Source organism: Suricata suricatta, chromosome 16 (assembly GCF_006229205.1).
Source record: "Suricata suricatta isolate VVHF042 chromosome 16, meerkat_22Aug2017_6uvM2_HiC, whole genome shotgun sequence".
Taxonomy (NCBI): domain Eukaryota; kingdom Metazoa; phylum Chordata; class Mammalia; order Carnivora; family Herpestidae; genus Suricata; species Suricata suricatta.
The window spans coordinates 45,566,222-45,592,226 of record NC_043715.1 but is presented as its reverse complement, the minus strand read 5'-3'; the positions used below and the strand labels follow the sequence as shown (position 1 = coordinate 45,592,226).

General features: G+C 52.4%; 3 protein-coding genes across 6 annotated transcripts in view; all 3 read left to right on the top strand.

Moving 5' to 3' along the window:
- Window positions 1–1,340, top strand: part of FCGBP (Fc fragment of IgG binding protein) — a 38,621-nt gene extending 37,281 nt beyond the window's left edge. Inside the window, exons 21-22 of the mRNA XM_029925647.1 lie at window positions 771–1,039; window positions 1,164–1,340. Coding sequence (XP_029781507.1) covers window positions 771–1,039; window positions 1,164–1,173 — 279 coding nt within the window. The 3' untranslated portion in view covers window positions 1,174–1,340. The remainder of the gene's footprint in view (window positions 1–770; window positions 1,040–1,163) is intronic.
- A 5,378-nt stretch (window positions 1,341–6,718) lies between these two features.
- FBL (fibrillarin) lies at window positions 6,719–16,941 on the top strand. The gene is made up of 9 exons (XM_029924859.1): window positions 6,719–6,825; window positions 11,930–12,088; window positions 12,204–12,305; window positions 12,394–12,488; window positions 13,700–13,870; window positions 14,553–14,685; window positions 15,697–15,809; window positions 16,580–16,725; window positions 16,833–16,941. The coding sequence occupies exons 1-9, from the start codon at window positions 6,816–6,818 to the stop codon at window positions 16,855–16,857; spliced, it is 954 nt and encodes a 317-aa protein (XP_029780719.1). The 5' UTR covers window positions 6,719–6,815; the 3' UTR covers window positions 16,858–16,941.
- Window positions 16,942–17,222: 281 nt separating this feature from the next.
- DYRK1B (dual specificity tyrosine phosphorylation regulated kinase 1B) lies at window positions 17,223–25,359 on the top strand. 4 transcript variants are annotated; one of them, XM_029924858.1, is made up of 11 exons: window positions 17,223–17,373; window positions 19,396–19,559; window positions 20,559–20,678; window positions 20,769–20,957; window positions 21,099–21,246; window positions 22,069–22,355; window positions 23,053–23,199; window positions 23,286–23,426; window positions 23,727–24,042; window positions 24,422–24,528; window positions 24,623–25,359. In XM_029924858.1, exons 2-11 carry the CDS (start codon window positions 19,497–19,499, stop codon window positions 24,992–24,994), a joined length of 1,890 nt encoding a protein of 629 aa, XP_029780718.1. In that variant the 5' UTR covers window positions 17,223–17,373; window positions 19,396–19,496; the 3' UTR covers window positions 24,995–25,359. The 4 variants fall into 4 exon arrangements, with proteins under 4 accessions (XP_029780718.1, XP_029780715.1, XP_029780716.1 ...); XM_029924855.1 differs by lacking the exon at window positions 17,223–17,373 and adding an exon at window positions 17,876–18,148; XM_029924856.1 differs by lacking the exon at window positions 17,223–17,373 and having other exon boundaries at window positions 23,727–23,762; window positions 23,847–24,042.
- Window positions 25,360–26,005: the final 646 nt, after the last annotated feature.

Below are 26,005 nucleotides of genomic sequence, written 5' to 3'. Positions count from 1 at the left end.
CCATCCATCCATCCATCCATCCACCCATCCTTCCACTCACCCACCCATCCACCCACCTACCCATCCATCCATCCATGCATCCATTCATCCAGGTATGTCTACCTATCTTTCCAATCATCTGCCAGAGGAAGACCCAGACCCAAAACATTTAGAAAAAAAGAACTTTTCTTTAAAATAAGAAAATAAGTTTCTAGAGAGTCTAACTTTATAAAGATTAACTCATCAGTGAAAACAGACAACAGTTATTTAAAGGAAAAACTCATAAAGGTTATGAAGGCTACTGAGTCCACAGCTTATGATAGAGAACCAGTAATTTTCTCACATGACTGTGATATTTCCAGGTTGTTACTTGCCTTTAGACATCAGCATTGAGAAAAATAAGTCATGAGGTTGCTTTTGTCAGAGAACCATCAACGTACAGGACTTGCTTAAAGGTTCTTTTATCTTGAGAAGTAGAACTGGATGATGCCAGGGCTTGATTGTGTTTTTATCCGTCTGGTATAAAGGGCTCCCCACCACCCTGGCTGCCCTTGGAATGCTTTGTTCATGCCTGTCTATCCATCGGTGCATCTCCTTGTCTACCTCTTCTCTGTCCTTTTAACCCTCTGTCCAGGTCTCCAGCTAGCTGTGTCCCCATCTCTCCGTACGTGCATCCATCCACGTCTTCATCTCTTTCAGCACTGGCATCTCTGCTCTTGTTCCTTGAACTTCTGGTTTTGCTTAGAGTCTGCATCCTGGTAACACTCTGTGTTTTCTGCAACCACCACCAGGTGAATGGTCTCCGAGTGGCTCTCCCAGCTGAGGTATTAACCTCTGTGTCCGTGCGTCAGAACCCCGATGGCTCCATGCTAGTCCAGCAGAAGGCAGGGGTCCAGGTGTGGCTGGGCACCAATGGGCAGCTGGCTGTGATGGTCAGCAGGGACCATGCTGGGAAGCTGTGTGGGGCTTGTGGAAACTTTGATGGGGACCAGGCCAATGATGGGCTTGACTCCCAGAAGACGACATTGGAGGGCTGGAGAGCGCAGGACTTCTCCCCTTGGTAAGAGATGTAGCATGGAAGCCATGCCACTTGGGGCAGGGGCACCTGTGTCCTCATAGGAAGCAGGAGGTGGGGGTTGGTGCTCAGTCTGCAAGAGGGAGTGCTAAGAGTCTGTCTTTTACAGTCACAGCTGATCAGCCATCCACCAGGAGTGAGGACTTCAGGACCGGTTCCTCCTGGAGACTGCAGTGATTGGAGGGTGCACAGTGTCCCTGTGTGCCCCTACCCTATTCTCCTCCTTTGATGAGCCACTGAGGCCAACTGCAGGAATACTAAATAAATATCTTAGGCTAAGCTGCATGCCAATGTGTGTGTCTTATGCCTTCTCCTCCCCCACCTTCCTTCCTGCACAGCAACTTTCAGATGCCTGGGGCATCTGGCACACAATGAATATTTATTGGAGGGGTGTGTGAAAGCATGGATGGGTGGGTGGATGGATGGATGGATGGATGGGTGAAAAGGAGGGGGAAGGGAGGGAGGGAAGAAGGGAACATGGATGGGTGGATGGGGGTAGAGAAATGGGAAGATGGGGAAATGGATGATTAAAAGAGTGGATGAAGAGAAGATGAACAATTGGACGGAGGGAAGGGTCAAAAATGGAAAGGGGGGGCACCTGGGTGGCTCAGTCGGTTAAGCCTCCAACTTCAGCTCAGGTCATGATCTCACAGTCCATGGGTTCGAGCCCCACGTCAGGCTCTGAGCTGTCAGCACAGCTGCTTCAGATCCTGTCTCCCTCTCTCTCTCTGCCCCTCCTCCACTCGCGCTCTGTCTCTCCCTCTCTCTCAAAAATAAATGTTAAAAACTATTTTTAAAAGAGAAAGAGAGAGGAATAGATTCTATTCTAGCTTTATCATTTATAACCCAACAAGTTAATTTCTCTGTCACTCCATTTTCTCCTATGTCTTCATCTGTTCAGCGGCTGTAACAAAATGTCATAGAATGGGTGGCTTATAAACAGCAGAAATTGATTCCTCACAGTGCTGGGGGCTGGGAAGTCCAAGATCAAAGCACCAGTGGATTTGGTGTCTGGAAAGAGCCCTCTTCATGGTTCATGGTTGGTCAGCTCCTCATGTGTCCTTATATGGCTGAGGGGTAAGGCAGCCCTTCGGGGTCTCGTTTATAAAGGCACTAATCTCATTCATGAGGGCTCCACCCTCATAGCCTGATCACCTCCCAAAGAGCCCACCTCCAAATACCATCACATTAGGGATTAGGTTCCAACATAAGAATTTTGAGGGGACTCAAACTTTCAGTCAACAGCATCATATTTGAAGCAGAGTTTGGGGCACCTGGGTGGCTCAGTTGGTTAAGCCTTTGACTCTAGCTCAGGTCATGATCTTGTGGTTCGTAGGTTTGAACCCCATGATAGGCTCTGTGCTGACAACTCAGATCCAGGAACCTGCTTTGGATTCTGTCTCCCTCTCTCTCTGCACCTCTCTCACTCACACACACACACACACTCTCTCTCTCAAAATAAGTAAACTTTAAAATCTTAAGAAAGTAATAAAAAATAAAAATCTATTTTTGACCATTGAGGAAGTACAAATATGGCTGTGTTATTTGATTATATGAGGGACTTCTGGTTAATTTTGTTAAGTGTGACAGTGTAAGGAAATGTTCTCTTTTTTCTTAAGAGATGCATACTCAGATATATGGGGGTGTAAAAGCAAAATATTGAGATTGGCTTTAAAATGCTCTAGCAAAAAAACTGGGCATTTGGGGTCCCTAACTGGCTCAGTCAATGGCGCGTGCGACCCTTGGGGTTGTGAGCTCAAGGCCCACACTGGGCGTAGAGCTTATTTTAAAAAAAGAAAGAGGGGTGCCTGGGTGGCTCAGTTGGTCAAGCATCTGACTCTTGATTTTGGCTCAGGTCATGATCTCACGTTTGTGAATTCCAGCCCCTCATCAGGCTCTGCACTGATGGTCTCTACCTATCTGACTCTCTCCCTCTCTATCTGATCCTCCCTTGTTTTCTCTCTCTCAAAATAAATACCCTTTTAAAAAAGATGAAAGAAAGAAAGGAAAGGAAAGGAAAGGAAAGGAAAGGAAAGGAAAGGAAAGGAAAGGAAAGGAAAGGAAATGAATAAAAATAAATGGGCAACATGTAAGTCTAAGAAAGCATTGATAGGTGTTGAGGCTGAATGATGAGTAAATGGGGTTTCTTATATTCTCTACTTTTGTATAGGGTCTAAAACTTTGTTATACATTTTTAAAAACTTAATTGAGGCATGAAGTTCCCTGTCATAACAGCCCCTGGTGCAGCTGTTATGATACTTGGTCCTAGTGTGGTTTTTTTTTTTCACTGAGAGGTGTACACAACACCAGTCCTCTAGACCCCACGTGGACATTCCTTCATTCATTTGATAAGTGTTATTTGAGCACTTTTGAGCTAAACGTGAGATGCCTTGTGTTAGGCTGAAAATGCTCTAGAAAGACCAACTCTGTGATTAGAGGGCTGGAACTTTCAGCACCCAGCCCCCCAACCCCGAACCCCCACCCCCATCTCCACCACCTCTGGGAAAGGAAAGGTGACTGAAGACTGACTTAACCACCAATGGTCAATAACTTAATCAATGGTGCCTATATATAAGACCTCCATTAAAATTCTAAGCAACGGGGTTTGGAGAGCTTCTAGGTGGATGAACACACTGAGGGCCTTGGAGTGTGTGTGGAAGGTTCCATGCTGCTTCCTCCACACCTTGCCCTATGCATCTCTTCCCTTTGCCTAATCCTCAGTTGTATCCTTCATAATAAACCAGCAATAGTAAGCAAAGGATTTTCTGCAGTCTTGTGAGCTATTCTAGCAAATTATCAAATGGCAGAGGGGGGTCATGGGAACTCTTGATTCATAGCCAGGGGGTCAGGAATGTGGGGGGCCTGGACTTCCCATTGGTTTCTGAAGCGGAGGCAGTCTTCTGATGCTGTGCCCTTCACCTCTAGGGTCCAATGCTAACTCTGGGTAGTTGAACTAAACAATAGGAGTCTGGAGACTGGAGAGTTTCTTACTGTGGAAAACTCATGCCTTAGGTGTCAGAAGTGAAATTTGTGAGTACAGAAATAATTTTCTTTTACAGCGTACGAAGTAATAGGTGCAGTAAGCTGCCAGCTATGTGGATAGGAGGCTACTGATGTTCTCTCGTTATTCTATCTTCTCCTTCAAGTGGGAAGCAAGGCCATCATCTAAGAGTAAGCCAGGAGGAAAAAGTTTAAAGGTATAATGAGAGAGGAGAAATTGTAAAACAATCCTTCAAGAAAATAGATCCATGAAACTCCCCACAATCTTACACCACACACACAAATTAATCCAAAATGGGTTAGAGACTTGAACGTAAGATCTGAAACCATAAAACTCCTGGAAGAAAGCAGAGGGGGTAAGCTCCTTGACACTGGTCTTGGTGATGATTTTTTTTTTAAAAAATCTGACACCAAAAGCCAAAGCTACGAGAGCAAAGACAAACAGGTTGGACAACATCAAACTGAAAACTTCTACACAGAGAAGGAAACTCAACGAAATGAAAATGTAACCTACTGAACGGGAGACAATATTTGCGAATCCTATATATCTGGTAAGAGGTTAATATCCAAGAGATATAAAGAATGCATAGCACTCAAGAGCAAAAAATAAAAAATTAAAAAAGAAAAAAGGAAAACACAGATTTTAAAATGGGTGGGACACACCTGGGTGGCTCAGTTCGTTATTCATCAGGAAAATGCAAATAGAAACCACAATGAGGGGCGCCTGGGGGGCTCAGTCGGTTAAGTGTCCGACTTGGGCTCAGGTCATGATCTCGCAGTCTGTGGGTTTGAGCCCCGTGTCAGGCTCTGTTCTGAAAGCTCAGAGCCTGGAGCCTGCCTCAGATTTTGTGTCTCCCCCTCTCTCTGCCCCTCCCCAGCTCACTCTCTGTCTCTCTCCCTCAAAAATAAAATAAAGATATAAAAAAATTTTTTTAAACAAAAACAAAAAAAACCCAAAACCACAATGAGATATTACCTCATGCCTGCTAGAAAGGATAATTATAGAGACAAGAAATAGCAAGTGTTGACAAGGATGTGGAGAAAAGGAAAGCCTAGTGCACTGTTGGTGGGAATGTAAACTGGTGCAGGCCCTATGGGAAATTGTACAGAGGCTCCTCAAAAAGTTAAAAATAGAATTACCATATGAACCAGCAATCCCACATCTGGGTATTTATCTGAAGAAAATGAAAACACTGACTCAAAAAGATATCTGTACCCCCCACCCCACCCATATACACTATTTATTGCAGCATTATTTATAATACCCAAGATATGGAAACAACCTAAGTGTCCGTTGAGGGATGAATGAATGAAGAATTGTGGTATATATTATATGATGTGACACATGTATCAAATAGGCTGTTATTTGGTCATAAGAAAAGGAAATATTGACACTTGTGACAACAAGGATGGACCTTGAGGGCATTATGATCTCTTTTATATATGGAATGTAAAAAAAAAAAAAAAACAATGAACAAAGAAGCCAAACTCATAGATACAGAGAACAGATTGGTGTTTGCCAGAGGTAGGGGCTTGAGAGTAAGAAAAACGAGTGAAGAGGGTCAAAAGGTAAAAAGAAAAAAAATCATTGAAAAATAAAATAGGGGCACCGGGGTGACTCAGTTGGTTGAGCGTCTGACTTCCTCTCAGATTATGTTTTCGCATTTGTGGGTTCCAGCCCCACTTAGGCTCTGTGCTGATAGCTCAGAGCCTGGAGCCTGCTTTTGATTCTGTGTCTCCCTCTGTCTCTGCCCCTCCCCTGCTTGCACTGCCTCTCAGTCTCTTAACAAGTAAAAAATAAAACACTAAAAAACATTTTTTAAATAAAATAGGTCCAACCACTTTGGAAAAGTGTGTCCCTTTCTTTAAAAGGTAAGCATACTCTTACAGTGGGACTCAGTCATTTGACTCCTAGGACTCTGAAAAAAAAAAGAAAGCGTATTTCCACACAAATATCTGTACATGAATGTACAGAGCAGCATTATTCAGATAACCCAAAACTGGAAACAACTCAAATGCCCATCATTGTGTGATTCCATTAGTAAAAAAGGGGAAGATGGAAGTATTCTGAAACTGGATCAGGTGATGGTTATACAATTAATATAAAAACTAAAATTCATTGAAACATATACTTATGAATTTTATGATACCTAAATTATGCTTTGAAATGTCATTTAAAAATGAACATGTTGCCGATACTACTAGTAGGGAAAATAAGAAAAGGGGAGGGGCTCCCGGGTGGCCCAGTTAGTTAACGTCTGACTCTTTGATCTCAGATCAATGTCTGATGCATAAATGCTTTTACCAGTGCATGAATGAGAGCCCAGTGTCGTCCCTGTTCTTAGGGGTGGAAATAGGTCGGGGAAGGCTTTTGGGTGTAGAAGGATCCTTGTGGAGTTAATTGGAAATAGAGAAGAGGGACACGGGGCACAGCCTGGAGATGAGCTCTGATTACAGGATTGGAAGCGCGATGGGCTCCTACAAGTTAAGAGGAAGCAGGAAGCGTATTCTGCGTAGCGGTGTCTTAACCGGCAGCGCGTAAAGCCACCTTCGGGGCGGTGCCCTGAGGGGGCTTGCGAAGCCCCGCCCACAGCGCGCGCGCCGGGCTCCGGACCTGGCCTGGGCTCTGAGAGGCGGGGCCTCGAGGCTGCGTCACACGCCGTGCGTCGCCGCGCGTGCGTTCCTTTCCACGTGCGAAAGCAGCAGACTCGTGTATCCTGGGACGCTGCAGGGTCCTGAACAGCGGAGCTGAGCTCTCGCCATGAAGCCAGGTGAAGGCCGGGAGTGGGGTCCGGGGTCTGGGACTAGGGCCGGCTGGAATCGAGGGGCCAGACCGGAATCGGAGGGGCGGAGCCTTGGCCTAGGGTCAGGGGATCCGGTCTCTTGTAGGGAGGGGGTCCGGGCTCCGATCTTCTGTGGCGAGGGGGTTCTTGGTTCAGCCTTGTGATTGATGCTGAGCCTGGGGTTCGGGTTCCTGGTATCGAGATGTGTGACTGGCTTCGGAGGTCATGGTCGTGAGACGAGGGTCCTGACCTGAAATGGGGGTTCCTGAACTAAGATTTATGTCACGGAGGCCGTCATTAGGGGGACTTTGTAATTGGACCGGGGGTGGAAGTCGGGGGTACGGATCCAGACTCTGGATCCAGGCACCTGGCATCTTGGATCTCTGGCCTTGGGATTCCGGGATAATGTCTTGGTTCAGAGGTGGAGAGTCCCGATTTGGGGTCAGGGAGAACCCCCTTAGCCTTAAGTATCACCACCGCAACCACCGTCCCCTGCGCCCCCAACCCAGCTGAGTCTCCGAGAGGGCCGTGGTGAAGGCGGACTCCCGGCTTGATAGTGTGTGGCCTGCTCTGTCCCACTTTTCCCGCTCACTACTCTTCCGAGGGGGCGGATCCCTGAGGTTTGAGCGATCAGGATAATTCGCGAAGAGAAGAACTTTCCCAAGCCCAAGATAACGCTTAGCGGTTGTGGGAGACAGCGAGGGGCGGGAGATAGTTACGGGAGAGGAATGATTTTATTCATTTGATTTCCCCCTCCTCCAAGACTCTGATGAACCCACCCCACCTCCCTCGTGGCAGAGAGTCCGGACTTTGACAGGAGAGAGTTCTTAATTCAGTTCTTTGCTTCTGAAGCTACGGCAAGTGGCTTTACCTCTCTGAGTCTGTTATCTCAGTAAAATGGCGCCCCGTTATCATTTAGCAAGATCGTGTTAAGAAATAGCATGTTGCCGTGATCATTTTGCAGGGTGTATGTGTACAGATCAACAGGTTGTACATTGGCAGCCTCTCGCGATGTTGTGTGCCCAGTAAAGCTAAGGAAAAATAGCACAATGCTTGACATGATAGTATTGCCTCTCATTGTTGTCTTTATCTTTCTTCTCAAGAGGAACAAAATTAGGGTCCTTCTCCCTTGTGTCTCAGCTCTTCCTAAATCAGGCTGTGCTCCTCCACCTGTTTGCCCCACTAGAGTTTAGGGAAGTCTTCCACTGTGACCCAGAAGATCTGCTTCCTAGTGCAAGTTTTCCTTGTTTGTTTGTTGTTGTTTTCTTTACTCCATGTGTGGAGAGAGGGGGTGATCATGGGAGGGGGAAGGGTGGGTTGTGGGTCCACACCCCCTCCCAGGCTCCCTTTCTCTTCAGCACTGGGCTGTGTACCTCTGACTGACCTTGGCACGCCCCAGGCACCCTGTGATCTGGTAACACCTTCCTCCCAACCCTTCCCTCTTTGTGTTAGGGTTTGAAGTTGCTGAAGTTAAGTCTAGAGCCGGCCCTTCACTTCATTCAGTCCGATTGAGAGAAGAAGCCTTTGGGGGATTTTCAACAGGGACAGGATGCATGAACACCTTTAAAAGAATCAGCTTCTGGAAGTTCGTTGCCACGATCTAGTGGGAGGTGATGTGGCTTGAACCAGGGTGGTAGCAGGGGGGACCTGCCTGACAAATTGTCACCGTTGGGAAATCTGTTTTGAAGGCGGAGCCAGCAGCTTGTATGTGGGTATAAGAGAGGGGTCAAGGGTAACTAAGAGCTTGGGGGTGTGCGGCTGGAAGGATGGAGTGTCCGTTTTTTGAGATGGGGGAAGGTTGGGGGAGGAGAGCAGGTTTTAAAGCGCTGGGGTAGGGGGGGTGCTGGGGACCGCCCTCCCAAAATTTCTGGAAAAGTAGGTGCGAACATGTTTTCTCCCGAGGAGCCAGTGCTTTCAGTACACTTTTGTAAGCTCCCCAGGACCTGAAATGGATTAGGCGATGTTTTGAGAATCGGGGACTGAAAGTTGACACTCCTGTCCCCTGTGCCCCATGCCTTGCCCACACTTCTCAGGCCTGGCTTGAGTCTCTTTTAGGCCTAGTGGTTTCTCCTCTGAGTAGGAGGGAGGGGGACTCACTGTCCCCTCGTCGAATACTCATTTTCAGCGAGGGGAGTGCTTTGTGCGTATTAAGCCATTTACTTACTCTTTGCAGCTCTGTGACGTGGGCACTGTGTTACCGCCGTATCTCTCTCTTACACATGAAGTGTTCAAGATTCCCACCAACCTTCCCTACTCTCCGGGGCCCTGAGTGGCATGGCCATCGCCCTGTATGGGATACACGAACTGCTTGAGGGAGGGGACCAGGGCGATCCGGTCACCATGTCCTCTTCTGCTTCCTAAATGAACAGAGAGGGTGCTTTTTCCTGAAGGCAGAACCCAGGGGGTTAAGAGTCCTCAGCAGACAGTTGATGCAATGTTTACCAAGTCCCCCACACTTTGTCCCAAGTGTGTGCCCGGTGCTGGGGCTGCAGTGTGACCGAAAACAGTTAAAACATCCCTGTCCCTCTGGGCCTTGATTCTGGTGCAGGAGTCAGGCAGTAATAAAATAAAAACTGCCATGTATATCTCTGCTGGGAAGAACAAGAGAGCGGTGTCAAGGCAGGGAACCTGAACGCCCTTCTGTGAAAGGAATGTTTCATCAGAGACCTGAGTGCAGTGAAGAAGCAAATGTCCCCAGGAGCCAGGCAGTGGGAACAGCATATACTAAGGGTCTAGAAGCTGGAGGAGTTGAGTAGGAAGAGCATGAGGCCCTCAGCAGAGCCTTGTGATGGCGGTTCTTAGTTTGGTCTGCACATTTAGAATCTTCCCGGGAACTTTATGGAGCGCCTGGGTGGTTCGGTCGGTTGAGCATCTGACTCCGGCTCAGGTCATGATCTCACGGTTCGTGGGTTCAAGCCCCACGTCAGGCTCTGTGCTGACGGTTCAGAGCCTGGAGGCTGCTTTGGATTGTGTCTCTTTCTTTCTCTGCTCCTCTTCTGCTCATGCTCTGTCTCTCTCTGTCTCTCAAAAATAAATAAAATGTAAAAAACTATATATATTTTTTGGAATCTCCTGGGAAACTTTAAAAAGCCCTCTGGTCAGGCCCCTACACTGGACAACTACATCAGAATCTCCAGGTTCCAGGCCTTAGCCAAAGGCGAGGCCCACTGATGTGGGGCTCTGGAAGCCAGAGAAAGGCATTTGGGTTTCATTTTCAATGTGACGGAAAACCATTCAAGGGATTTGGGCAGGGGCATGAAGAGACGCAATTTGCGGTTTGAAAAGCGTTAGTCGCTGGCTGCCGTGCGGACAGGAGACTGTGGGTGGAAGAAGCAGAGGGAGAAAAGGTAGACACCTCTCGCTGAAACTTCATTTTTAACACTTCAATCAGGAATGGCGCTGAAAGGTTCTACGTTTTCATCTTTAACGCCATGATGATGCATGAAGCTTTCAGAGGTGAATACGGTGCGCCTTTCCAGAAAGTCCAGCAAGCTCACTACTGAGCAGTTTTACATTGAGGGAGATTATTTTTTATTTTATTTTTAAATTTTTATTTATTTATTATTTATTTATTTTTGAGAGGCAGAGAGAGAGTGCGAGCAGGGGAGGGTCAGAGAGGGAGACACAGAATCGGAAGACAGGCTCCAGGCTCTGAGCTAGCTGTCAGCACAGAGCCTGATGCTGGGCTCGAACCCATGAACCGTGAGATCATGACCTGAGCAGGAGCTGGATGCTTAACCAACTGAGCCACCCAGGTGCTCTGGGAGATTATTTTTTAAAGCATCACTAATTTTCACATTATTGTGATTGGCTGAACGGACAGCAGAGGAAACTGCCCCAGGAAAACCCGGAATCTGTTCGCATCAGAATTCCATCCGCCTCTGCTGTTGTTTTGTGCTCAGTGAAGGGAATGAGTTTGCTCTGACCGGAGCTGGTGAAAATAAAGCTTCTCTCTCTTCCCCCCCCTCCCAAATTTGCATGACAGTGACAAGCCCTACACTGTTTATGCTCTGTCACCCATCCATAAAGGACAATTCGAGTTTTTTTTCATTATCTATCCATCCATCCATCCATCCATCCATCCCTCCCTCCCCCTGAGCTGGGAGGGACTTCTTCAAGTAAGTTTGCAAGCAGGGAGGTCAAAGAGCAGAAAGGATACACCACTCCCGACCTCCCCTCCATTTGGGGGCTGGCGATTTTCTTCTGGACACGGTTCAGGAGTGGGAGGGCACGGAAATGTTTCCAGGGTCTGAGGGACCTTGCTTCTCCAGACTAATACTGAACATGGAATGGAGGGGCGCCTAGGTGTCTTAGTTGGTTAAGTGTCCGATTTCGGCTCAGGTTGTGATTCCATGGTTCAGGAGTTTGAGCCCCGCGCTGTTGGGCTCACTGCTGTTAGCGCAGAGCCCGCTGTGTCTCTTTCTCTCTCTCTGTCCCTCCCCTACTCTCTCAAAGATAGATAAACATAAGAAAGAAAGAGAGAAAGAAGGAAGGAAAGGAGAAAAGGAGGAAAGGAAGGGAGGAAGGGAGGAAGGAAGGAAGAAAATCGAATGGATCTTGCCAATCTGCCACCCAACCAAGAAAAGCAGGATGCGGACAGTAAACTATTTCAACCTATGTGTCCCTCCCCTACCTGAGCCCGGTTAATTTCTCCCTTTTGATACTCAGTGTTGTGAGTTTTGCGTTTATCCCTTTGCCCCTTTTTTTTGTGGGGGAGGGGTGGGGGGTGGCACGGGGTGTGGATTACCACTTATACCAACATAGCATGGCACTGTTTAATTTTCATTATTGCTGAACTTTATAAAAGACACTGTGTTGGGCATGGTTTTCTCCGACTTGCTTTTTCGCTTAACATTATGACTGAGATATTCATAATCTCTCTGTCACGTGTCACGGTAGCTCCTTGTCATCGTTGATTATGAATGTGCCCCCCATTGTATTTGCCCATTCTGCCGATGGACATCTAGGTTGGGCCTGATTTGGCGGCTACTGTGGATATTTGAGGACACCCCCTCAGTGGAATTTGCGAGATGCAGGAATAATAACATCTCCAGCTTCATTGCCCTGATTCCTGTTTCTGTTGCTGCTACAGGTTTCAGCCCCCGTGGGGGCGGCTTCGGTGGCCGAGGAGGCTTTGGTGACCGTGGTGGACGCGGTGGAGGCCGAGGAGGCTTCGGTGGGGGCAGAGGTCGTGGTGGAGGCTTCAGGGGCCGTGGCCGAGGAGGAGGAGGAGGAGGAGGAGGACGAGGTGGTGAGTGATGGGGGGGCGGGGGCGGGGAATGCCATCAGGAAGGCTGCCTGAGCTTGGGGCTCAGGGAGGAAGAAGTCACAAGGTCTCCCTCTCTCACTGCATCTCTGCCTTGTAGGTGGAGGGTTCCAGTCTGGGGGTAACCGGGGTCGTGGTCGGGGAGGCAAGAGAGGAAACCAGTCAGGGAAGAATGTGATGGTAGAACCCCATCGGCATGAAGGTGAGTGAGGAAGGTGGGGAGCTGCTGAGGGCGGGATGCGGTGGGGCACAGCCCAGAGTCTTCACCCTGTGCTTGTCCCCTCATTCAGGTGTCTTCATTTGTCGAGGAAAGGAAGATGCGCTTGTCACCAAGAACCTGGTCCCCGGAGAGTCAGTTTATGGAGAGAAGAGAGTCTCCATTTCGGTGAGACCAGGGTCCCAGCTGATGGGGTCGCCAGCTGTCTGGTCCCCTGCTTGCCCTACCATGCGTCCTGTGCAGGCCAGCTGGGGGTTATCTTAATACTGAAGGTAGATCCCTGTGGCATCCAGGTCAAAGTCCTAGGTCCTCAGTGTGGCCCACAAGACTGTGTGCATTCCCGCTCCCCCTCCCTGCCACGTCACCCAGGGTCTTCCTGCCACAGGGACATCTGTGCTCACCCCCCAGCTGGTGTGTGTGGCCAGTTCCTTTCATCTGGTCAGATATTACCTTGTTTTTCTTACAAGGCCACCTTGCCCCACCCAGTCTGTCAAAAGCAGTCCTCACTGCCCACCCTCTGCCCAATGATCCCATGTTCTTTACGGCCAGGCACAGGCCAGCTTGGGGCCTTTCTGTGTCCTCTCCTGCTACCTACACTGCACTTCCCCAGGTGACTTGCCAGCCCTGCCCTCCTCGGGGTCTATTGCAGACGTCCCTGGCCACCCTTTCTCATTTTCACCTGTCCCTGAGCCCGCATCCCATGCTTCATGCCCCCTTTCCTGGCTTGATGTTTTCTCCTTAGCACCTGTCCCTGGCTACTGTACCATGTGTGTTAGTTCAGTGAATACTTAGGCCTTGAGGGCAAGCGTCTCTGTCTTATTCACTGTGCATCCCCAGTCCTGGCCTAGAGTGTGGAGCACAGGATGTGCTGGCACAGTGAGTGTTCGTTGAGTACACACAGGTCCTGCTGGTATCCTGGATGATCTTACCTCTGTGTTGACTGTCTGTCCCCGCCCCTTCTACCTGAGTCATAACCTCCATGAGAGGGGAGGCCCTGCACGTGTTATGGTCATTGATGTGTGCCTGTGTTCATTTCTTCCTCCCTTCCTCCTTCCCTTCCCTTCCCTTCCCTTCCCTTCCCTTTCCTTCTTTCCTTCTTTCCTTCTTTCCTTCTTTCCTTCTTTTCTTTCTTGAGAGAAAGAGGGTGCAAGTGAGCAAGGGACAGAAAGAGAGGAAGAGAGAGAGCAGCAGGGTTCATGCTCACCCAACATGGGTCTTAAACTTAGGAACCATGAGATCATGACCTGAGCCCAGGTTGGCTTTCTACCTGTGTTCATTTCTTGAACAGTGAATGAGCGCCTGGGGCCCTAGGGCTAAGGTCAGTGGGGTCTAGCAGAGGAGCCCACCACTGACTTCCATCCCCCTCTCTCCCGGCCCAGGAGGGAGATGACAAAATCGAGTACCGTGCCTGGAACCCCTTCCGCTCCAAGCTGGCAGCAGCAATTCTGGGTGGCGTGGACCAGATCCACATCAAGCCTGGGGCCAAGGTGCTCTACCTCGGGGCTGCGTCCGGCACCACCGTCTCCCACGTCTCTGACATCGTTGGCCCGGTGAGTGGATAGATGAGTGAATAAGGGCGGATGGTGAGGTGGAAGGGAGGGAGAGGCTGCCCCTGCTGGCCGTGGCCGTGGCCGCCTCCCTGTACTGGGTAGTTTGGGGCTGGGCCCCCCGCCTTCAAAGTGCCTGTGAGTGGAAGGGGCAGCTTGAACCGCCTGGTCCCCAGAGCCTCCTTCAGCCTCACTCCTGAGCTCTTGGCCTGGAGGGACAGGAGCTGTATAATTTAGTGGTTCAAAACCCCAGGCTCTGGTGTGAGCATTTAACAGTGAGGTGGCTTTCAGCAAGTTATTTAACCTCTCTGAGCCTTGGTTTACCCCTCTGGAAAATAGGGTTACTGTGAAGATAAATGAGTGAATTTCTGTAAAATACTCAGAGCAGTGCCTGGCCCATTGTAAGCGTTCTTAGCTGTTAGGACTTCACTTCAGTACTGGCCCTGCCTTCCTTGTTTTAAGGCTGTATTGGGGGACTGGGCTTTCAGATCCAGCAAAGCAGGATTCAGTCACCCTTGGCCGGTGACTTCACCTTATTGATCTGTAGGTGGACATAACAATAGTTATTCAATGGTAGGGTTTTGATTGAGGATTTGAAGAGATGCTACATGCGGTGTTTGGGCCCAAACTGGGTGTTCCATCTACGAACTAGTATCGGTGTTTTTATTATTTGATTTTATTGTAGGACGGTCTGGTCTATGCAGTTGAGTTCTCCCACCGCTCTGGCCGTGACCTCATTAACTTGGCCAAGAAGAGGACCAACATTATCCCTGTTATTGAAGATGCCCGGCACCCACACAAATACCGCATGCTCATCGGTGAGGGTCCAGGCTTGTGTAGTGCAGGCCGCTCCAGGGTTCCTGGCCAAGGTGGCCAGAGCCCTGATTCAAATGGAATCCAAGTGGATGAGCAAGCCTTCTGAGTCCGCAGGAGTGTGGGGAGGGAGGGGGCGTACCAGGGGGCGTGTCTGGCAGGCCTGGAGGGCCAGCCTCCTTCCTGCACCTGTCCTTAGGCCCCTCTGTACTTCCGGCCTCTCTCCAGATCATGGTACTTTTTATGCTGCCCCTGGCCTGTGTATAAAAGCTCCCTTCAGAAGTCCTCCTCCTCTTCCTCCTCCTCATCTGGTGAGAGCATAACCCAGAAAGCACAAACTGAGTGTGGCCTTGACCGAGAGGGGCCCATTGTGAATGTTAACTTTAAAAAAAATTATTTTTTGGAAGCATGATGTAAACTGGAACTCCTTATAAATTACCCTCAGAGGTAACTAATAAGAGCAATTTAATAAGCTGCTTTTCCCAATTTAAAAAAGTCCATTTTCATTATACCCTCTTTCCTGCTTAAAAATAATACTTTGCATTCTGCTGGTTTTCTCTTGAGGTTTTTTACCCTGTGCATTCTACGATACCCTTTGTCCCTGCAATTAATTAATTAATTATGACAATCCTGCAGGCATTCTTGCCTGTAAGTACTTACCTTTACTTGCCTTTTTGATGAGTGTCTGTTTATCCCCCACCCCACCCCAAGACCTGGGAGCATCTTGAGGGCAAGGTCTGGGTCTGACTCATCTCTGTGTCCCTGATACCCAGCCCGGGGCTGGCCACAGAGTAGGTGGCAATCACAGTTTACGAGAGGAATGAATAGATGGTGTGACTGGGTTTCTCAGACCTATCCTGGGGGCACTGCAAAAGGAGGGGGATCAGTGGGGGGAAGTGAGACTGGAAACAGGGAAGACTTTGCAAGAACCTGCTGGTGACAGGGTGCAGGCCTCATGGGAGGAGCTGGGAAGATCACATGGGCCCCATTTGTAACTGCCACTTCTTTCTCCCTAGCAATGGTGGATGTGATCTTTGCCGATGTGGCCCAGCCAGACCAGACCCGGATTGTAGCCCTGAATGCCCACACCTTCCTTCGTAATGGAGGACACTTTGTGATCTCCATTAAGGTATGAGGCTTGGAGGAGTCCAAGATGGGATGGTAGTATCTTCTCTGTAACTGCCAAGCAGTCCATCAGAACAAGGAGGCCTCCAACCCAGGATGCCTAATCCAGTCAGCCTCTATCCCTGCCCCCAGTCCAATAGCACATGATGAAAAATGTCTGCAAAACTCAAAGCTTTGGGGTTGGCAATAGAAGGTGGTGGTCAAGTGAATGATCGTGGAGTCTGACCATTTGAGTTTGAATTCCAGCCTGCTTTGTGACTTTGAGCAAGTTACCTAACCTGGGTACCTGTTTCTTCACTTGCAAAGGACAAATATTAGTCATATCTCTTAGTGTTGTCTGTAAGGATTAAATTTATCAATATATATGAGGTGTTTAGAACAGCATGATATAAAAATAAATTTTAGGTAAATGCTAGGTGCGTTTTCAAAAACATTTTATTTTAAAATAAAGATCTCCAGCCAGAATCACCATTTGTTGGCCTTTCGTTGTTTTTGTATTCTAAGCATTACTATTGTTAAAGAAAGAGAAAGTAAAACAAAAACAACCTTGGGTATAAAATTTAAACACTGGCTTTTAGATAAATAGGTCTCTGTTGAAGTCTTCCTGTTCCAAATCCAAACCATCTTGGAAATTTCTCCAGCGAAGTCTTTCCCTCCATTCCCAAAACCTGAGTTTCACTGAGTTTCCAATAAAAACTTGCGGTTTAAAGAGCACAGAAAAAGGGGGAAACTGCTCAAAGCCTTGCTGCAGACTTCAAGTTCTCTCTTCTGTAGGCCAACTGCATTGACTCCACGGCCTCTGCGGAGGCCGTGTTTGCCTCGGAAGTGAAAAAGATGCAGCAGGAGAACATGAAGCCCCAGGAGCAGTTGACCTTAGAGCCATACGAAAGAGACCACGCTGTGGTGGTGGGCGTGTACAGGTAAGCAGGGGGCCCAGGAGCCACCAAGACAGCCCTGCCTGTTAGCGCTTGGTCAGAGTGCTGGAAAATGGTGACGGGCTCTGAATCCCCTCTCTTTCCTCTTACAGGCCACCTCCCAAGGTGAAGAACTGAAGCCCAGTGCCGTCTGTATTGAGATTGTGTTGCTACTGTTACACGTGTGTTTTTTCTATTAAAAGACTCATCCATTGCTCCTTTCTGCGGATTGCTCAGCGACCTCTATTCAACAGGGCGCATGCTCCCTTGGTCCACAGGCGCCGTGGTGGGGGCGGACGAGCTCATCCGGTCTCACGTGCGCATGCCCCTTTGTTGGCTGCCTTTTGCGCAGTCGCATTCCGGATTTCGGCGTTCGGGCGGGGTTGGTAGCTTACCGTGCATGTCTACCGGTAAACTCCTCCGCGCAGGCGCGAAGTGTTACCTTGGGTCACGTGGGGGAAGCTCATTGGGGGGGAGTGGGGGGCGGAGCTCGGGGCGGGAAGGGGGGCCGGTTTGTTGTGGTCGCCATTTTGCTGGTTGCATTACTGGGTAATCGGGCCCTGGGTCGCCGCGTCCGCCGGATACTTAAAGCCAGTGGGCAGGTCTGAGCTCGGGCTTCCCGAGCAACTTGAGTCCCCTTGCCCGCGCCCTCAGGTAACAACGGGGCTACAGGTGGGGCAGCACAAGCTCGCGTGGAGGGGGCAGTACGGACCCGCCCTGCCTGCGTCGCCGCGAGACTTAGCATGAGGCCGAGGGAGGAGGGCAGGGTGACGGCGGGCAGGTGCAGGCCGGGCCTGGCTATTCATAGTCGGATTCTGGGAAGGGGCTGAGCCCGAGGGAGCAGTCTTGGGAGTGAGGCTGGGAGGGGGGAGCGGGCCCCGCTCCCGCCCTTTGTTTGGGCTCGGCTCCTCCGGCTGCATCGCCGTCGCCTAGCAACAGCTGTTTTGAACTGCGATTGGCTGAGCTCTTGGCAGCAGCGGCCAATGGCACGGTTGTTGCCATGGCAGGTGCGGACTGCCAAGCTCAGCGCAGGCGGCCCCGCCCGCCGGGGCTCCGCCGACTGGGGCGGGCCTCCAGGGGGGGGGGGGGGACGCCTGGGTCCCCTGGGGCGGGTGGCTGCTCGGGGCGGGGCCGGCGGGGCGAGGGTTAACCCGCCCCTCCCCCGTCCACCTGCTTTCCCCTTCCCCCGCTTGCCCCGGGCTGACCCTCGTTCCCTCCTCTCCCCGCCCCCCGGCGGTGGCGGCGACTGCTGTTGTCACCCACCGGGCCGCCTGTCCCGCTTGCCCTCCCCGCCGCGGGGCTTGCCGGGCCGGGACAGGCGGCCGTCTCCTCTCTGCCGCCGCTGCCGCCATGCTGGCCGCTCGCCCACCCCACTGGGGGCCCCACCGCACCCCAGCCCCCCGTGGGCCCCGCGCCAGCCCTGACCCGGGTAGGGGGTGGGTGCTGGGAGAGACGGTCCTGCCGTGGGAGGGCCCCGGGGAAGAGGTTGTTTCGGGCGAGGGGCGGGGGAGCTCCAAGAGAAAGGAGGGATCGTGGAGTGGCAAGGCTTGGCAGAGAAGAAAGGGATTGACATGGGAGAAGGCCTGTGGGGAGAGGATTTTGGTGTGGCAGGTACTCTGAGAGGGGACGACTCTATATGATATTTGGGGAATTCGGTTCTGGGGGCCTTCTAGGAATTGGTACTGTTGTGGACTGACCCTGGTGTAGAGAAGAGTAACTGGAGAAAGGGCTCTGGTAGAAATGTTGGAAGGGAGGAGGAGGGGAAGATCGGGTGTAGGGGAGAGGATGGCGAGGGGAGAGAAGCCTCCTCCTTGCTCCCATCAGGAAAAGTGAGCCTTGATTCTGAGAGGGATCCTGAAGTAATACGGGGAAGAGCCCTGGTGTGCCACAGGGGAAACTACCTGGAGCAGTGGCCCCTGATGTGGGAGGAAATGCTATAGGGAAGAGGTCTTGACATCATAAGGGATGGGTTCCCTGGGGGGGTGGGGGCTGGCGGATGAGATGAGAATGCCATGGGGGTAGGACTCTGTTGTATAGGGATAATCCTATATAACAGGATATATCTTGGGACCCTGATGTGGTTTTAGGGACCTGCAGAAGACTGTCATGGGTTTGGAGGGGCCCAGAGTTCTTTCATGTGGTTTGGGGGGATTGTCGGATGGAGGGATCTACTGGAAAGGTCAGATCTTGAAACGGAGGGACCTTGCTGTGATTGGAGAAGATCCTGACCATCAGGGAAGACTGCAGGAAGGCAGGATCTTGTGTGAAGGGGCGCTGGGGAGGGCCACAAGTAGAAACGGGAAGCAAACAGTGAATCCTGCTCCCTATACTGTCTGTGGTTTCTATCTTTATTTTTTCTCTTCCTCTCCCCAATTATTGGTGTCTTTCTGCCCTTTTTTGTCATGGCCTATATCCCTGCCTGACTTCCAATCATTCCCTTTCACATGTTCTCCTTTGTGCCACCTACTTCATTTATTTGGTGATCATCTGTTGAGGGATTCCGCTGTGCCCCACCGCCACCCCCACCACTTCTCTCCCTTCTCATTACCACCTGTTGCTCTTTTTCTTCTCTCCCTGTCCCCTGCCTTCTTTCTCATGTCCACCTCTTTCCTGCTTGGCACTGTCCCATACATCCCCTTGTTCTATGTTGTTCCCCTACCTCCTGCCTGCTCTCAGGTCTCAGCGGCGGTGGCAGCCGAGGTGCAGGATGCGAGAAGGCGCCCCCCGGCCGGGCTCCCGCTCCAGGCCTCGCTCCCCTGCGGCCCTCTGAGCCCACCATGGCCGTCCCACCGGGCCATGGTCCCTTCTCTGGCTTCCCGGGGCCCCAGGAGCACACACAGGTATGCTTCCAGCCGGCTCCTCACCTGCCTGGGGTAGGGGGAGCCTGGGGACACAAGGGTCTTGGGGGTGAAAGGCAGTTTGGTTGCCCCAAACCGTTTCTTCAGGGCATGAAGGGTACATCTGAAGTGGAAGATAATAGAGGAGTTGCTGGCAGAATTTGTTTGGAGAGCCTGGGTTCAAATCCTGACATGGTGGTTAAGTTCCTTAGGTTTTCCCTGCTTCAGTTTTCTACTCTGTAAAATGGAGCCAGTAATGTTACCTACCTCACAGGGTTGTTGTGAGAATTAAACAGGCTAATGAAATGCATGTAAAATGCTGAGAACAGTGCCTGACTCACAGAAATCATTCAGTACATGTTCACTAAGGAAAAAAGCTCGAGTGAAAGATGGAGGGAGGGAGGGTGAAAGGGGATGAAGGTTGAGCCCAAAGGATCCTGGAGCCAGCAGCATCTTAGGGTGCAGGGGAAAAACATTCATGGGTAGAGACTGTTTAAGGCTCTGAAATTAGAGCTTGAAGCAGGACACAGTAGGAGATTGAGGGTGCTAGATCCTGAAACACTGGGCAAACCTGGTGCAGACTGGGGGTGAGGGATGAGAAGACCCAACAGGATGAGGGTAAAGCAAGATGGGAGCCCTCAAGATGGGACTCCCAGAGTAGTTGGTTTCTCAGGCGAAGGACTGCAAGAGGCAGAGCCCATGTTTTCTATCTGATCTCTTCCCCTGAGGTTCAGAAAGGAGTAAGGTGTGGGATGAAAGGTCAGAGGTCAACAGTTCCCCATTCATTTCACACGGCAAATCTCTCATGACCGTCCACTGTGTGCCAGGTCCTGCTCCAGGCAGTCTCCGCCCTTGGGGAATTTCTATCCTAGTGGGGTGGTCACATGATGCCCGAGCACATATGTGCATGGCCATGAGAACCCAGCCACCCATACAGCTCTCCCTCTGGGGCTCAGAAGCGAACGCCCGTCCTCAGTGCCCATCCCCTGCCCTGCCCCGCAGGCATTGCCTGATGTGCGGCTGTTGCCACGGAGGCTGCCGCTGGCCTTTCGGGACGCGACCTCAGCCCCGCTTCGCAAGCTCTCCGTGGACCTCATCAAGACCTACAAGCACATCAATGAGGTGGGCAGGGGGCGGGGGCCCAGCTGGTGCTGAGGGGTCCTGGCTGGCGGCACAGGCCACTCAGTCCTTATCTGCTGGCCCTCGGGGCAGGTATACTACGCGAAGAAGAAGCGGCGGGCCCAGCAGGCGCCACCTCAGGACTCAAGCACCAAGAAGGAGAAGAAGGTCCTGAACCACGGTTATGACGACGACAACCACGACTACATTGTGCGCAGTGGCGAGCGCTGGCTGGAGCGCTACGAGATTGACTCCCTCATTGGCAAAGGCTCCTTTGGCCAGGTGTGGAATGCCCCTCCCACCCCGACCCAGGGATTGGGGGGCGTGAGCACCCACTGATAATGATAGAAAAGTGGTGCTTTGTTCTGTCCCACATCCTCCATCCCGCCATTCCTCACTTTGTGACATGCCCTGCCCTGGCAGGTGGTGAAAGCCTATGATCATCAGACCCAGGAGCTGGTGGCCATCAAGATCATCAAGAACAAAAAGGCCTTCCTGAACCAGGCCCAGATTGAGCTGCGGCTGCTGGAGCTGATGAACCAGCACGACACGGAGATGAAGTACTACATAGGTGAGGCCTGGGGCAGCCATACACCCAGTGCAGGATGGGGCTGGTGTCTTCAGGGCAGGCTCTGGTCTGTAATTCTGTGACATCAGAATTCTCCTTCCGCCTTCATGATGTCTTCCCTGTTCCAGTGCTGACCCTCACTAAGGGTCAGGCTCTGTTGCAAGCATGCGTTGAATTAACTGGTTTCCATATGACCACAGCCCTGGGGGGAAGAGGCATCATGGCCCACAGCTCCCGAGTAGAAGCTTCCGGGTGTTGTCACTTGCAAAAGTCACGGAGTTTGTACTCAGGGGAGCTATAATATCACCAGACTGCAGAGCCTTTATTCTTGATGTCTATGTCTTTTTCCTCTTTCCCGCACGGATTCCTCTTAGAAAAAGCAAGGGTTAGATTCAAGAGAGTGTTTCTTGAAATACATATCATTACCGTAAATGAAAAGCAAGTGTCCTCTGCCACAAAAATAAACGGAACTAAGACTAAAACAATGTTATGAAATTAAATAAGGAAATGGAGAAGGGTATTAAAGACCCATCAGCACAAAGGTCTCTTTGGTTTATCAGAAAGTCGGACAGAGACTCGAAAGAAATGAACTTCTCTTAATCAAGAAAATCTTTTTCTTGACATGAATCAAGGTATAGACCGTATAAAAACACCTTGACTAGCAGCCACCTTCCGTGGGCACACCTCGATCTGTCCTGTGCTCACACGGCAGAGTCACAGACCTGCTAGTGGCCTCTCTCCTTATTACTGTGTGTCCCCGGCCACCACCGGCCCTCCCTGAGCCTCCGCTTCACCGTTGGCCCATTTCCGCCCCCTTTTCCGCAGTGCACCTGAAGCGGCACTTCATGTTCCGGAACCACCTGTGCCTGGTGTTCGAGCTGCTTTCCTACAACCTGTATGACCTCCTGCGCAACACGCACTTCCGCGGTGTCTCCTTGAACCTGACGAGGAAGCTGGCGCAGCAGCTCTGCACGGCGCTGCTCTTCCTGGCTACGCCGGAGCTCAGCATCATTCACTGCGACCTCAAGCCCGAGAACATTCTGCTCTGCAACCCCAAGCGCAGCGCCATCAAGATCGTGGACTTCGGCAGCTCCTGCCAGCTTGGCCAGCGGGTGCGGCACGGCCCAGGGGGCGGGGCTCGCGGCGTGGGTGTGGCGCGGGCCCACTAGTGGCTGGAGCCCGAGGGGCGGGGCCAGGCTGTGGTGGGTTCAGGCCGGTGCCTGAAGGGTCGTATTAGGGTGGGCCTAGGATGGGCCGTTGGTGGTACAGAGGGTGAGGCCCTTGGGGAGGGGAGGTAGAAGAGTGGGCCACAGGGAAGGAAGAGTGACGCCTGAGGAGGCAGGGCCAGTTTTGAGGCTGCCAGACGTGGGCAGAGTGAAGTCGGTCGGCTTTAAGCTTGGAGTGCTTTGCTAAATTGTTTGCCCTGTGCCCTTAAGAAGGGACGGGTGCTTTAATTTTGCAACTTCATGTGAGCAGACATTTGAGATGGCTTGGAAAGGGCCTGGATTTGGGGGCGTGGGGGGAAGGGCCTGGGCTTGCAGCCTGCCAGCCTCAGATGATCAAGAAAGGACCAGGGTCAGGCTTCAGGATGGAGATCAGGGTGAGCCTAGGCCAGCAGACTTCTGAGGCTGCTGAATAAGGTGATAGTAGTGGCTCATGGGCAGCAGGGGTGCTGGAACATCCAGGTTTGGAACCTCCATCCTTAGTTTTGGTGGAAGGAAGCTTGTCCCAGCTTTGGGTATGGCCATGGCTCCACTAAGGGAGGCTGGGACCTTTGACGGCTGCCTTCTTCCCTGCTCCGCCCCCCAGATCTACCAGTACATCCAGAGCCGCTTCTACCGGTCGCCTGAGGTGCTCCTGGGCACACCGTACGACCTGGCCATTGATATGTGGTCCCTGGGCTGCATCCTGGTGGAGATGCACACTGGAGAGCCCCTCTTCAGTGGCTCCAATGAGGTGTGCTCCTGAGGAGGGGGTGTGCTGGAGGGGACGGAGGCCTGGCTTGGCCCGATGACCCTGACTGGCCACCTGGCTGCTCACAGGTGGACCAGATGAACCGGATCGTGGAGGTGCTGGGCATCCCACCAGCCCCCATGTTGGACCAGGCACCCAAGGCTCGCAAGTACTTTGAACGGCTGCCTGGGGGTGGCTGGACCCTACGAAGGACAAAGGAACTCAGGAAGGTGCGGCCCCTGCCCCATGCCGCTCCTCCCACCCTGGTGGCCCCTCACTCTCTCACACTTGGGGCTTCCTCTCTCCCTGCTTCCTCTCCCTTGTGTCTTTCCCTTCCTTCCTCTCCCCCTTGTCTGTCCTCTCCTTTGTCCCAGCCCCCCCCCCGTCTCTCCTACCCACCCCACAACTCTTCTTAGCTTCTCTCCTTCCACTTTCTCTCTTGTGCCTCTGTTTCCCCGTGTGTGTCTCCCTGCCCCTCCTGCCCACTGACGGCCACTCTCTTGCCCCCCCTCCCACCCCCTCCCTGCCAGGATTACCAGGGCCCCGGGACACGGCGGCTGCAGGAGGTGCTGGGCGTGCAGACGGGCGGGCCCGGGGGCCGGCGGGCGGGGGAGCCGGGCCACAGCCCCGCCGACTACCTCCGCTTCCAGGACCTGGTGCTGCGCATGCTGGAGTATGAGCCCGCCGCCCGCATCAGCCCACTGGGGGCTCTGCAGCACGGCTTCTTTCGCCGCACGGCTGATGAGGCCACCAACACGGGCCCGGCAGGCAGCAGTGCCTCCACCTCGCCCGCACCCCTTGATACCTGCCCCTCCTCCAGCACCGCCAGCTCCATCTCCAGCTCTGGTGGGTGCCCAGGACCAGGTGGGCTAAAACAGGAGGGTGGGCGACATTGGTTTGGCCTGATCCAGGGGACCTTCCCCACTGGGCTTTCATCTAGAGCTTTGAAACAGCGTGATCCTGGACTCCAAAATGGGTGGGGCAAGAGAGCTCTACCTGGGCATGCCCTGATCTCTGAAATTGTGCTTGGGCTCATACCTCTAAAACTGCTTCTCACTGAGCTCTGGTCCATAATCTCAGAAGTGGGCCCATCCTTCAGATAGGCTCTGATTCCAAAGCCCAGGCCCAGGCCTGAGTCTCCAGCCAGACTCAGCCACCCGGAAATCCAGCCATCACCTCTCCTCCTCCTAAGGCTTCTCCTCATTTCCTCCCCTGGCACTTCCAGGAGGCTCCAGCGGCTCCTCCAGTGACAACCGGACCTACCGATACAGCAACCGATATTGTGGGGGTCCCGGGCCCCCCATCACTGACTGTGAGATGAACAGCCCACAGGTACTGGGGCCTTGGGGCCTTGGGAGGTGGGTAGTGGGTTCTCTGGGCTTCAGGACCTGGGTCTCCATCACCCACTGTTCTTCTGCTCCTTTAGGTCCCACCCTCCCAGCCGCTGCGCCCCTGGGCAGGGGGTGATGTGCCCCACAAGACACATCAGGCCCCTGCCTCCGCCTCGTCACTGCCAGGGGCCGGGGCCCAGTTACCCCCTCAACCCCGATGCCTTGGCCGTCCCCCATCACCAACCTCACCACCACCCCCGGAGCTGATGGATGTGAGCCTGGTGGGCGGCCCTCCGGACTGCTCCCCACCTCACCCGGCGCCTGCCCCCCAGCACCCGGCTGCCTCAGCCCTCCGGACTCGGATGACAGGAGGTCGTCCACCCCTCCCACCCCCTGATGACCCTGCCACTCTGGGGCCTCGCTTGGGCCTCCGTGGTGTACCCCAGAGCACGGCAGCCAGCTCATGACCCAGCCCCCTCCCTGGGGCCCCTCCTGAAGCCATACCCCCCATCCGGGGGCCCTGGGCTCCCATCCTCATCTCTCCCCTTGACTGGAATTGCTGCTACCCAGCTGGGGTGGGTGAGGCCTGCACTGATTGGGGCCTGGGGCAGGGGGTCAAGGAGAGGGGTTTAGGCGCACCCTCCCCACTAAAGACTGGACCCTTGGCCCCCTCTCCCCCCCTTGTTTTCTATTTATTGTACCAAAGACAGTGGTGGTCCGGTGTCGGGGGGAGACCCCCTTCACCCTAGGGCCCTAGGAGGGGGTGGGGGCAGGTAGGGGGAGATGGCCTTGCTCCTCCTTGCTGTACCCCCCAGTAAAGAGCTTTCTCACATGCCTGCCTGAGAGTTTGCAGGGCCTCGGCTCCCCTCACCTGGCCCTCAGAAGTGTGGTGGGGAATGGTGTTTGGGGAGGGGGTGCCAGAAAAGCTCTGTCATGTGGGATGCATGTGCTGTTGGCACAGACACGGGGCTGCAGGAAGTCTGGGGGGCTACGGGATCCTAGACAGAAATCCTGGGTAGGATCCTAGCCCATGTTTGTCTTTTCCGTGGTAAACAGAGACCTCGAAAGAGTAGAGGCCCGGCTCTGGCCTGTCTCTGGAAAACATCAGGATCTGCCCTAATAAGCCAGGGCTTCCACAGAGTCTGCACAGGAGTGGCTCCTTATGCCAGGCAGGTATCTAGGAGGTGCTGAATGCCTGCAGCAGGCCCTCTTAGTGCCATCTAGGGGATGGCAGGCAGGCAGTGTAAGGTGCAGACTTTACCCCCACGTCTGGTCTTACCCTTTGGAACCATGAAGGAGCAAAGCATTTTGAGATTCTGTGGCAGAAAGATATTCCCGGGGTTTCAGGTAAGTGGGTGCCTGTTTCCATAGCAATTTGGAAACCTCTGTCTCCCAACCGGCCAGTCAAGAGTCTCCTGATTTAAAGGTACCTACCGTCTCCCGCCCCTGGGGCGCGGCGCTTCCTGGGAAATGGAGTT

Coding starts and splice junctions, on each gene's coding strand:
- DYRK1B (XM_029924855.1), top strand. CDS start 18,070: ATGCTGGCCGCTCGCCCACCCCACTGGGGGCCCCACCGCACCCCAGCC. Junction 18,149..19,395: donor CCGCGCCAGCCCTGACCCGG/GTAGGGGGTGGG, acceptor GCCTGCTCTCAG/GTCTCAGCGGCGGTGGCAGC. Junction 20,679..20,768: donor CCTACAAGCACATCAATGAG/GTGGGCAGGGGG, acceptor CCCTCGGGGCAG/GTATACTACGCGAAGAAGAA.
- FBL (XM_029924859.1), top strand. Junction 13,871..14,552: donor TCTCTGACATCGTTGGCCCG/GTGAGTGGATAG, acceptor ATTTTATTGTAG/GACGGTCTGGTCTATGCAGT. Junction 16,726..16,832: donor GTGGTGGTGGGCGTGTACAG/GTAAGCAGGGGG, acceptor TTCCTCTTACAG/GCCACCTCCCAAGGTGAAGA.